We start from the raw sequence: 12,360 nt of genomic DNA, 5'->3' as shown, positions 1-12,360 counted from the left end.
CGTGCAGCACAAATGAAATTTTTATTTGCATCATCTAAAAGAAATACCAGTGTATAAATACATAAGCAGAGCTCATAAGAAACGGTCTTCTGACTACAGATACTGCTGGGGTGGTATTGTGCAACCAGTTAAAAAGCTGAGGGACAGCTTCATTATCCATGTACGTAGATAATAAATACTGTACTCGGCAAACAGGGCAGTTACTCAGTTTCTTAAAAAGGTTGCACAACATTCTCCAAGTACTGGCACAGTCTGCCTTGAAATTCTCCTTGGACTATTCAGAAATAAAGCCTCTTAGACAAAAAAGAATTCAGCCAAAAAGGACTTCTTTTGGATTAAGACGATGGAATATGTAGGTGAAAAGGGAAGTGTTCAGTTCTTGGAACATTTTGCCTTCAGGAGAATAAATAACTCTCATTTTCTACTACCAAGAGTCTTGGAGGAAAAAGGCTCAGAGGACTAAGAACGTTCCTTGTCTTTGGCTTGTGGAGCTGCAGCCTGATTGTCATCTAGGAGGCCCCACAAAGGTTCTCCAGCTTCCCCCAAATCAAGGATGTGGACTTGCTACACCTCTCCCCTGATGGCAGAGTCCTGCTAGGGATTCACCCAGGAGACCTGGACCTCTTAGTGCCATCTGCTTCCTTCTAAGACATGTGGCTTCTCAAGCGAGTTTAGTTGCATGTGAAGGTTGTTTTCCAATGTCTGAGGCTGGTGAAGATCTCCGAGGTCTTTGAGAAGCATGGCTGCAGTGCCCCTGGAAAGCATCCCGTCTTCCCTGTGGCAGCTGAGTGGTGGGTGAGGCAGAGCTCCTGTTTTGGATTTAATAAGCCCTTGGACAACTGGATTTGTGGCTAACTGCTCAAGTGAATAATCCACTTGTGTTGGAAATTTAACTTCCAGAACTGCCAGGAACAGTTTAGAATCAAATTGGTTTGTTTTTGTACAGAACATTTTTAAATGTTTGCAATCACTTTCTTAACAGTTTCACCCAACTTTTGAAAAGTGAAATACTGGCCAGGGTGACTCTTGGCCTGTGGCGTGGTTTTCATTGGTTTAGGGGAATGTTCAGAAGATCTCCAATTCTTATTCCATAGTTACTGGTATTTCAAAGCCTTCTTGGTCCAATTCGAAGAACACACCTGCTCTCTGTTAAGATACACTCAGCTAATTGCTTTCCGTAGTCTGGCTCTGCATGAGCTGTATGGCTGGCTCAGCATGAACTTCTGGTAAATTCCACCATAGGAATCCCACTGAGAGTCCTGAGCAAGAGACTTGGGTCTTGGCGAGAATGATGCTGGTAAACCAGTGGATGTTGCTCTCTGTGCTTCACGCCTATTTTCTCTTGGCATCCCCATGCTCTGCCTCATTTTATGGAAAAGGAAAGCACTTGCTGTCCCTCTGCTGGCTCATTCTTCCTGTGGTTCTGTGTGGGGCTGGAAGGTTCTCATCTTCACATCTGGGCTAATGTGCACCCCCTCCTCCAACAAGTAATGGTCTTTCCTGGCCTTTCCATCAAGAGTAGCCCTCCCCTTGACTCTACTGTCACCTCGTTTTTCTTATTATCTTGTATTTGGAAGATACTGCAGATTGACAGAAGCAGAACAAGGCTAACACTGAGCCCCCATAGCCCTGTTCTTTCATAGTCCTGACCGCCCTCTGAAATGGTCGTGCTATTCCTCTTTCTGCCAATTCAAGAACGCAAGTCTTGATGGCAGCTTTACCTGGGACCCTCTCTCAGATACACAGGATGGAGAGAACGGAGTCTTCTGGGGTTAAGCTGCATTTCCAAGATGAGGGTCCTGGCTGTGGAGGCAAAGGGGCTGTCTCCACCCAGGTGACATTAGCGCACACTGACCCTAAGCAGAAAGGATGGGCTTTTTGAATGGAAGACATCAGAGTGTCCATCAGAAGGTAGACATAGTTGTTGAATGAGTAAGTGAATGAGTGAACAAACAAGCAGGGGGGAGAACAACTGGAGGAGAGACCCGCAGCTGACCCGTGGAAGAGCGGGTACAGGTGCTGGCCTATGTCTTCCCCTGAAGCCCCCACTGTAGTGATGTCACACTACTGGGGAGTGCAATGAAGGCTGTGAAATCAAGCCAGTGGTCAGGGCTCATCTAACCCTGATCTCCCTGTGCCAGTGGCTGCCCTCTCTGCAGCCAGGAGAAGGGCTTTGACATCTTCCATTCAGATACCTATTCTTTCCACTTCTATCAGGCCCTCCACCAGTGTCTGCAGATGTCACGACCCACACCCATCCCTTCTGGTGACATGGCTAGAACCCTCATCACTCGAATGCGGGTTCATCCCAAAACACTCAGCTCGTCCCAGGCCTGAGCCTCCCACACTCTCCTCTGCTTGTTCACGTGGCTCATGGTCCTCTCCCCCAACAACGCTTTGCCCCGGCCCCTCGTGGCCAGTGGACCCACTCACCTCCTCTGCCATTGGCCATATCCCTAACTCTCTGCTCATCCCTGTTCCCGTGGTCCCTCAACAACTGGGAGTTTTAAATGCTTTGCGACCAGCTTGAGAATTTTCTGGAGCAGCTATGTCAGACAGTTAATACTCAAGGAGTAATCCTTTTGTAACCTGAACATAACTGCAGACTTCCACATCAAGAATGATAAAATGGTGTGGATTTAAAAGTATTTGGGGAAATGTAAAATGTCTAGGATTAAAATTTCAATACCATTTGTGCCCAATAAATGTGAACTCCTTAGTAACTTAAAACTGTGCTATTATGACTCAGGTCTGAAAATTATGAGTCCTGGTTGAAGAAATGGGAATAACATGTGAGGGATTCTGCTCCCATCCTTTACCTTGAGGGACAGGCTGTGGTCGCACCAAACAGCAGGAACGTGACCTCATAGGAGAGCAATCCCAGAGAAATTACCCGACTTGTTAGGAAAGCGATACGCTGTCCAGAAGAGAAAAAAAGTTATACTTTCCATTAGGACTGTTTATGGAAATGGGGCTAAGTTGAACCTGTGTCGGGACATTAACTGGTTCGACAGGACCCCAAGAAACAAGATCATATAATAGTTTATTGAGTGACTTAATTTTTTTACATAAACCAGTCTAGTCAGTCTGAACTGGCCAATTAATTGTGTCTATAGAATCACTCAGTGAGGCATATAAAATTAGCCTCTGTAAGTACAGGGAGGAGAATTGGCGTTGTGTTGAGCTGATTCACTGGGACTTAAGTAAATGGATTTAGTCTTAATACAGCTAAAGCCTTGAGATGTTTAAGAGAGAGCTGATTTGAAGCAAAGCATTAATTCATCATTTAAAAAGTCACCACTTGTGTGATCTTTGTTGCTTGTTGAGGACAGAATTATATACTTCGATCATCACCCAGGACATGCCATAGGACTTGAAGGGAAAAGTTAGCTTTTGTTTAAGTCACAGAATTGTTTGGTTGGATTGACAAGAGTATTCATCACTTCTAACCTTGACCGTGGCTTAATAGATAATGGTGTTTCCCTGGTTTCCTTGGGCTTCCAGATATTTTCACTGAGTCATTTATGTCATAAGTGTCTGATGCCAGAGTCTTCCTGACAAGAATGAAGAACCGGGCTGTTTTCTTTTCCATGCAGCGGTGAACCCAGGAAGCAAGTTAGCCCCCACCATGCAGCCAGCTGGAAGAAGGGGCCGGGGGGGAGCTTATGAAGTTGTCCGTGTTTCTCTCTTGAATGGAGATCTCTGGGACCCGATGGAGAACGTCCACACAAAGGTCAGTTGTTTCGTTTTCTGGACTTCTCGATGGCTCAAGTTTAAAAAATCACATTAACTGCATTCATGATTTTCTGTACAAGTTTTGTTTTTATTTTAATGCTGACTTTATTCTTCGAAAGTGAAATCTTGATTCTTAAGAAAATACACACCAGTTTTGATGTGACAGTCCTAATGAGGGGCCTGGCGTTATTTACACCTGTTGGAAATTATTCGTGAAACACACACTGGGGCTAACATTTCCAGATACACATTCTCTCTGTATGTTGTACTGGAGTGCTGGGTATTTTTCTGTTGCATCAATATTTTGGTTTTATTGATTGATAATTGGTGGAAACATTAATGTGACATTTAAGAAATTCTGCCATGAGTTTTAATGTAGTTTTGTGCTTTGTTTACTTTGATACATATTTGATTTGAACCTTCTATGATGTAAAAGAATAACATAAAATAATTGCAATATTAGTGATTAAATTTAATACTTTAATGAGTTTTAGCTGCCAAATCTACATGACTTTCTTAAATTTCAGAACTTGTTGGAACAGTTGGAAAGTGATAAAAATCTATAAAATATGAGCTCTTTGGAGAGATCATACAGATGGTTTTATCCTTGTGTTATGTGGAACTATTTTTAGATTACTTTTCATAATAGAAAACAGATTTTTTTTTTTAAAGAGCAGTTGAGATTGCAAAAATCCTCTGTAGCTTTCTGGAAGGGCGGCAATGGGCCACCTCTATGTGAGTAACGATAATATGATTTACATCATGATTTTCTAGAGACGCTTTCAGTTGAAAGTGAGCATTCAGAAAGGTTGGAGGTTTGGGGAAAGGATCCAAATGCTAAATCTGCACTTTTTGAATATTTATGTTTCATGGAGACTATTGCAAATTTAGTATACAAAGTATAAGTCACTCATGGTGGTACTGGTGGTGGTACCTGGAAGAAAGACTTAAGACCTTAAAGGATAGTCCATCATGTCCATAGAAATGATATGATAGATGCAAAAAAGAGAAGAATCCTATTTCGGAAAGTATATCTTCCATCTATATTTATAGATGCTAATCAATGATACAAAAATATGGAAAAATCTGAAGTTTCTTGGGTAGTAGAAACTGTTATGGGAGCTTTCCCTGATAGGAGAGTTGACAAATTTAGTAAATGAAAGTACAGCATGTCCTTTGAAACTCAGACTTCAGATAAAGGTGAAGCAGTATCTGGGAGATTGTTATTTATCAAAGTGCACATTTAACTGGTGTCCTGTGTTTTACCTGGCAACCCTACCCGGGAAGTGTATCAGAGCAACAACCAAATGAGGGTTCTTGGCATGCCCCTGGAATGGACCAGTTCAGGTGGGCTCTGGTTTCTGACCTCCAGCTTCATCCTTCCTGCTTTGCCAGCCATCTTGTGGACTACAAGAAGCATCTGGCTGATATGTTTCTCGCCAAGCTTAAAACCTGATGACTATGAGCCACCAGAGCCGTCTTTATAGAAAACTTGGAAAACCGTTATTATTTGACGACTGTCTTAGCTCCTCTGGGATTTTGCCTCCCAGCTGGAACCATGCAGGTAGTAGGCACATACCTAGTATGCCAAAATAACTCCAGATTACTGATATTACTTAAGGGAATGGGGACTTAGGTGATTTGGGGAACAGCATTTTGTCATAATGCCATGGGGCTCATGATATCAGCATGTAAATGTCTGTTAATGTGCTCGTACACGTGTGCCATAACCCTCCAGGAGGCAGATGTGTGCACCTGTTGTGAGAATAGGGATTCTGGTTAATGGTGTGTATGTGTGTGTCTTGTTTTCAAATTGAAGAGTCAACATTTTAATTTTAAACTACTTTAATGGGTATATCCTCAAGTATGCCTTACATTAATGACTATTTTTCCCACACAGCTGTGCCTCTGTACCTTAGAATACAGTTTTAGATATACATTCTTGATTTTCTGCTCTACTATTTTATTCTTTGCTCTCCTATATGTTTCTGGTCAACCAGTCTTTTAAGAGTTTGATTTACTTTTGGAGAAGGCCCAGGCATCTTCCTTTTTAGAAAGTGCCCCCAAAACATTCTAATGAGCACACAGGAGTAGAACCATAGCAATGGCACTACTGGAAATTGCTGGAGTGCTGGTCAACCTGTCTGAGCTGATTCAGGCAAAAGTACTGTCTCATGGTCTTGGACGCCTGGGTGGTTCAGTTGGTTTAGCAACTGCCTTCAGCTCAGGTTATAATCCCAGAGTTGTTGGATCGAGTCCTGCATTGGACTTCCAGCTCCATGGAGCATCTGCTTCTCCCTCTGACCTTCTCCCTTCTCATGATCTCCCTCTCTCTCTCTCAAATAAATAAATGAAATCTCAAAAAAAAAAAAAAAAAAAGTACTGTCACATTGTCTCTCTCTCTCTCATTCTCTCTCTCTCCTGCTCTGTGATTGAAATATATCTGGATGACATATTATTAGGCCCTTTAGAAATCAAGTTTCAAGCCGTCATTGATGCCGATGATTTACTTGAAAGAATAGGGGATGGGAAAGCATGTCCTTACATACATTGGAGCTTCCAGGATTTTGCTGGTTTATTTGCTGTTGTTTTGGTCTAGAACCTGAGGATAAGCTTATCTGCTTTTCTTCCCCCTTAGGGTCACTGTAAGAATGAGAAGAAACAATGACTAGAAAAATCAATTAGGAACTAAAACCCAACTATACAAATATAAGGTGATATTGCAAGTTGAAAATGTTTCAGGGACCCCTCTCCAGTTTCATGTCTTGAAAAAACTCAGCCCTGGACCCAGACCCAGGGAAGACATGTCAGGACATGACTCGATCAGGAGATGATCTCCATTGAGCCCAGCCTTTGAATGCTCCTGGAAATTTCCAACTTCCAATTTCCTCCCATGAGAATGAATGTATGGAAACAGTGTGCAAAATGGAAAGTAAGAAGGCAGCTGGATGAGAACATGAAACCAAAGCTTCCCTTAGTGTATTGTGGGTTTCAAATATCAAATATCAGATAGCGAGTAGTTAAAATGGCAGAAGTAGATGCCCTGCAGGCATTGGAAGAAGCCCCACATTTCCTTCGAAGGACCATCAGCTTCAGCTTTTCCAGGGGGACTTGTCATGGGGCTCCCCACCCAGGGCTCCCTCCCTCTGCATTCCCACCCCCAGTAGCAACCTCTTCTCCCGGCACTTGGTCACAACAAAGGCCCTTGCAAGGTCATAGGCAACCTCCCAGCTTGCGCGGCCAGCCTGTGCCCTTCACCCTTTATCTCACTTATCTTCACACTGATTCACTCTCCTTTGAAATTCTCACTTCCTCTGGCTCCTCAGACCCTGTTCTCTCTAGTTTCTCCTCATATGTTTTTGATTCTTGCTTTTCATTCCTCTTTTTGGCTTTGTCTCTGTTGGTTTCTGCTGAGTTTCTTCGGATGGAGGGCTCCTTCTGGCCGTTTCATTCACTTCTGTGGCCTCACTGTCCTCCAGAGCAGTGGGGGGTGGGGGGGGGGCCGCTCCCAGGAATGACTACAGCGACACCGGCCACCATACCTGAGCTCCTGCCATGTGGAAAGTACCCCGCCAGGCACCTTTCATGCGGTGACCTCACCATCAGTCCTCCAACAAACGTGGACTTAAAATCCACATCACTCACTGCGCTTTGATTTCTGAGATGCGCTCCTGCTTTCCAGGGGATTTCTGGCACCTCCAGCTGAAAGGTCCCAATTATTTTAAATGCACTCCACTCCAAAGTGGACCCAGCCCCCTGTCCATCTCCTCTACTTTACTTAATAGCTCCTAGAAGATAAGATGGTCATCCCCCTTTTCCCCTCGGGTCATGAGGTTGGAGACGTTGTGAGGTCGAGTCCACCGGCCGGGTATGTCTAACACATGACCCCGTCCCACCATGCCTCGTTAGGCCTTCTAGCCTCCAGACATTCTACAAATGTAAGCAGGGCTGTTTGTCTAAGACACAGATCTAGCCCGTTGCTTTCCTGCTTCTTAGCCATCATGTCTGACTTCAAAGCTGGGTTCCTTGCGTGATACTCAAGATACTGTATAGGCTGGGATGTCCTGATGTGGAAGGCCCCACTTCTGTCTCCCAGCCACTGAGCTCATCCTGGTCCACTTGCTGCCCAAAGACACCATGTTCTCTATTGCCGTATGCTGCATGCCTGATACCTGAAGCCCCAGCTTAAATTGTACCATCTCTTGCGAAGCTCATCTTGAGCTCCCCCAGATAGCTCGGTCCTTCCTGTGTCTTTGTCCTCGTGGTCACATGCATCTCTGTGATGTGCAATCATGCCATGCACACACTTGACTCATGCAGCTGAAGCCTGGTCACACAGCACGGACAGATGCTGCAGACACAGGGCTACATCAGCCCTATATCCCTGATCTCCCCACGGAGCAGCAGGGGTGGGCGTGTGGGGGCAGCTGCATCGGCCACTCCCTCAGGTCCTTCCACCTCTTGCCAGACAGGCCGCTTAAGGCCTGAGAGCAATGCTGTCCGACTACCGTAACTTTTTAGATGTTGTTGACCTCCCTTTAGCAACTACAGCGGCTTTTAAATCTTGTAGAGGTCTTTTATAGTTTGGTACAATGTTACATTTTTCACTTTTGTGGTTACTAATGTCTTACCTGGAATAACTCCCCACATTGCCTCCCCATTCCAGGAGGGATGGCCAGCCCTCTACAGAATGACTTTCCCCTTCTCTGAGAGATTATTCTGGTAATTGTAGGGGTTGCGCAGGCCAGCCCATGTTGTCTGCTTCTTGGTTGAGTGAGCTCAATGGTTGGCCTTTCCGACTTAGGGAACATGGAGCTTCCATTAGCTTACGAGCTGACCAATAGTGCTTCTTCTTAAGAATATAATTATTAAAATACCCACTGTGAGGTTTTTTCCTAAGAAATGGATTCCTTCTAGACTGTACGGTCTCCTAGGAAGTCCTGTATCCCCAGCCCCCAACCACTTAGCTCCCACTGGCCCCCTAGCCCCATGCCTTGCTTGACGGTCGCTCTGCGGCTACGTGGGCACATAGGCTGCTCCTGCTTCGGCCTCACACAACCCAGCCAGCCAAGACCATGCCCACCCTTCTGGAAGAGCAGGATCAGAGAGGGAAGAGCTGGCCCCCCTGTATCTTTGGGAACCCAACTGTCTTCAAAAATCAGTGCTGTGTACAGCGGAAGGAGAAAGGTGTTGGAACTCGCCAAAATGGACTCAGACTCCTGCACCACCTCTGCCTTGCTGTGTACTGTGGGTCCGGGGACCGGCCGTGGTGGAGCCTGGTTCCTCGTCTGTGAAGGAGGTGGTAACGGTTGCCTCGCTGCCTGACATCACACCCCCAGCATGCTCCATGATGTTGCAGCCTCTTTTCCTTTCTCTTAACTTACTCTGGACCTTCTGGCAGGGTTTCTCAAGCTCGGCACCATTGCCCAAGGCTGGCTCTCTTCTGTGCTGTGTGTATAGTTAGGGGGCCGTCCTGTGTGATGGGGGGTGCTTGGCGTCCCTGCCCTCTGCCCACCAGATGCCAGTAGCACCCTCCCCAATAGTCATGTCAACTACATATGTCCCTAGAGAAATACTCTATTTCCCTAGAGAAATAGATGTTGATGGACATCTAGGTTCTTTTCATAGTTTGGCTATTGTGGACATTGCTGCTATAAACATTTGGGTGCACGTGCCCCTTCGGATCACTACGTTTGTATCTTTAGGGTAAATACCCAGTAGTGCAATTGCTGGGTCATAGGGTAGTTCTATTTTCAACATTTTGAGGAACCTCCATGCTGTTTTCCAGAGTGGTTGCACCAGCTTGCATTCCCACCAACAGTGTAGGAGGGTTCCCCTTTCTCCGCATCCTTGCCAGCATCTGTCATTTCCTGACTTGTTAATTTTAGCCATTCTGACTGGTGTGAGGTGATATCTCATTGTGGTTTTGATTTGTATTTCCCTGATGCTGAGTGAAATAAGTCAATTGGAGAAAGACAACTATCATATGATCTCCCTGATATGAGGGAGAGGAGATGCAACATGGGGGGTTAAGGGGGTAGGAGAAGAGTGAATGAAACAAGATGGGATTGGGAGGGAGACAAACCATAAGTGACTCTTAATCTCACAAAGCAAACTGAGGGTTGATGGGGGGTGGTTGGGAGAGGGGGGTGGGGTTATGGACATTGGGGAGGGTATGTGCTATGGTGAGTGCTGTGAAGTGTGTAAACCTGGTGATTCACAGACCTGTACCCCTGGGGATAAAAATATATTTATAAAAAATAAAAAAATAAAAATAAATAAAAATACAAAAAAAAAGTGAGAAATCTTTTAAAATCTATGACAAGAGTGCCTGCGACCAAGTATGTAAAATCATGTTAAAAACAATTAAAAACTGTAGAGTAAAGCCTGTGTAGAGAGCTTGTGTGAGATTTTCCTCCCCTATTGATTTAACATGTTCTAGACCCCCCCATTCTTTGCACACTTCCTTGTAATCATAAGGTATGTGTTTTTGAGTGGTGTACACAAGTATCTTATAGCCATGTTTTCATTATTGCCTGCCTTAAGTGAAATTTAATTTTAATTAATTTTAGTTAAATTTAAATTACTTTAAATTATATTTCTCTTTAGGGAGAAATTAAATACTAAGAAATAAGATTTGTTAGCTAGAGTTAAGCTCCAGGGGGATACAAATCATTGTAATATCTAAGAATTTTCAACCCCTCCCCAAGTACCACTTTTTGCCCCATTAAGGGCACTATCCACTTCCTGAGAATGCATGATGGGCACCAGATGTAAACGGGCAGAAGGAAATGTCTGTCTCCCAGGACTACATATATGTGCAGAAATCTGCCTGTGGGAGATTTGGGGCAGGTATGAAGAAAAGTTGATTTCTCCCTCTCTCAAAGTCTGTTCTTGCTAGATTTTTTAAAGGATGTATTTTATGTGAGAACAGTTTGAGATTTACAGAAAAGTTGTAAAGCTAGTATGGAGTTCCCTTATACCTCACACAATGTCTCCCCTGTTGCTGACTTATATTATGGTGCCTTTATTGCAATTAGGGAACCAATGCTGGTACATGATAACTAACCAAAGTCCATACCTTATTTCCATTTTCTTAGTTTTTACCTAATACCCTTTTTCGAAGATCCCACCCAGAATCCCACATTACATGTAGTCATCATATCTTGCTACTTGGTTCTGACAATTTCTTAGACTCTACATTTTTGGCAATATTAATGACATTGAGAAATACTCATGAGGGATTTTGTGGAACATTACTCATTTGAGATTTGTCTGATATTTTTCTCATGATTGAGCTGGACTTATCTATGTTGTGGAGAAGATCGCAGAGGTAAGTACCATACTTGTTACACCATAGCAAGTACAATCGACAGAACTCATTACTGTTGATGTTGACTTTGATCGTCTGGCTGAGGTCATGTTTGCTAGGTTTATCTCCTTTCCATCCTGTATTCTTGGGAAGGAAGTCACGGTGTACATCTCATGCTCAAAAGAGTCATGCTCTACCCCCTAGAGGGTGAAGCAGCTACATAAAATATAATTCTTTTGCAAATAAGATTTATCTACTCTCCTTCTGTACTTATTTATTCAATTGATTATCCATATCAGGATGGACTCATGGATATTTATGTTTTGGGTTGTTATCCAATATTATTTTGTTTTATTTAGTTTTGAAAGATTTTATTTGTATTTTAGAGGGTAAGAACATGAGAGAGAGCATGAGAAGGGGGAAGAGGGGCAGAGGGAGAAGCAGACTCCCCACTGATTAGGGAGTCTGATGCGGGGCTCGATCCCAGGACCCTGAGAAAATGACCTGAGCCAAAAGCAGATGCTTAACTGAGCCAGCCAGGCACCCGCCCCTAAGTACTATTTTATTTATGTTATTTAAATTGGCCATTGGGAACTCTCTCAGTTGGCTTTGTGTCCCTTTGACATACCCCCATTACGTGTGTGTAATCACTTCCTTACTTTCTGTCACTACAAGAAGCACCAGGTCCATTTTATATATTTCCTGCCCCAGCCCTAAAATCAGCCATTTCTCTGGGAAACCTGTTTCCCTGGAGGTTGGTGTTAGACATCAAGATATGGGTGCTAGCTGGGCTCACCAGCACTGCAACGACACTTCTGGGTCTCCTCAGGTGACAGAGTAAGGAAATATATGTATGTGTTCTTACCAGATTTGAGAGAAACAAACTTCAAATGCTGGGTCATGGCTGAGGTACACTGTACATTTTCAAACAGTATTTTTAATTCTAAAAATTCTAGTAAGAGGAAAATATAGCAGGAATTTGGCTTTTTTATGGCTGTAACTCTTCAGGCAAAAATGAAGAATGGCAATTTTCCATAACCTAAATCAGTTCTTGAGAATCAAACCTAATCATTAGGTTCCTTCCCCTAAAATGTTATTTTAAAAAATTAATACCCAACTTTCCAGTGTTTGACCTAACTCTGGCTTTTCAGATTCCCTGAGTTGATCCGTGCCTCCAGGCTGCCTTTCTGCTAATTATTGGATATTAATCTGACCTTTTTCCTAAAAGTGGCACACAAAAAGATTTTATTCAGCTGGTATAACCATTTTCCTACACAATTTTGACTCACTGAAGGTACTAAGAGTCTTTTGCT

At 43.7% G+C, this 12,360-nt stretch overlaps 1 protein-coding gene across 1 annotated transcript in view; it reads left to right on the top strand.

Moving 5' to 3' along the window:
• The window catches only part of LOC111145085 (ADAM metallopeptidase domain 12), a 319,525-nt gene that overhangs the window by 37,007 nt on the left and 270,158 nt on the right, over positions 1 to 12,360 (top strand). The window contains exon 2 of the mRNA XM_022499714.1: positions 3,597 to 3,733. Coding sequence (XP_022355422.1) covers positions 3,629 to 3,733 — 105 coding nt within the window. The 5' untranslated portion in view covers positions 3,597 to 3,628. The remainder of the gene's footprint in view (positions 1 to 3,596; positions 3,734 to 12,360) is intronic.

This window comes from Enhydra lutris, unplaced genomic scaffold (genome assembly GCF_002288905.1).
Source record: "Enhydra lutris kenyoni isolate GAN:26980312 unplaced genomic scaffold, ASM228890v2 scaffoldscaffold12, whole genome shotgun sequence".
NCBI classification, from domain to species: domain Eukaryota; kingdom Metazoa; phylum Chordata; class Mammalia; order Carnivora; family Mustelidae; genus Enhydra; species Enhydra lutris.
The sequence above is the reverse complement of the archived record's forward strand: the minus strand, read 5'-3'. Positions and strand labels throughout refer to the sequence as shown.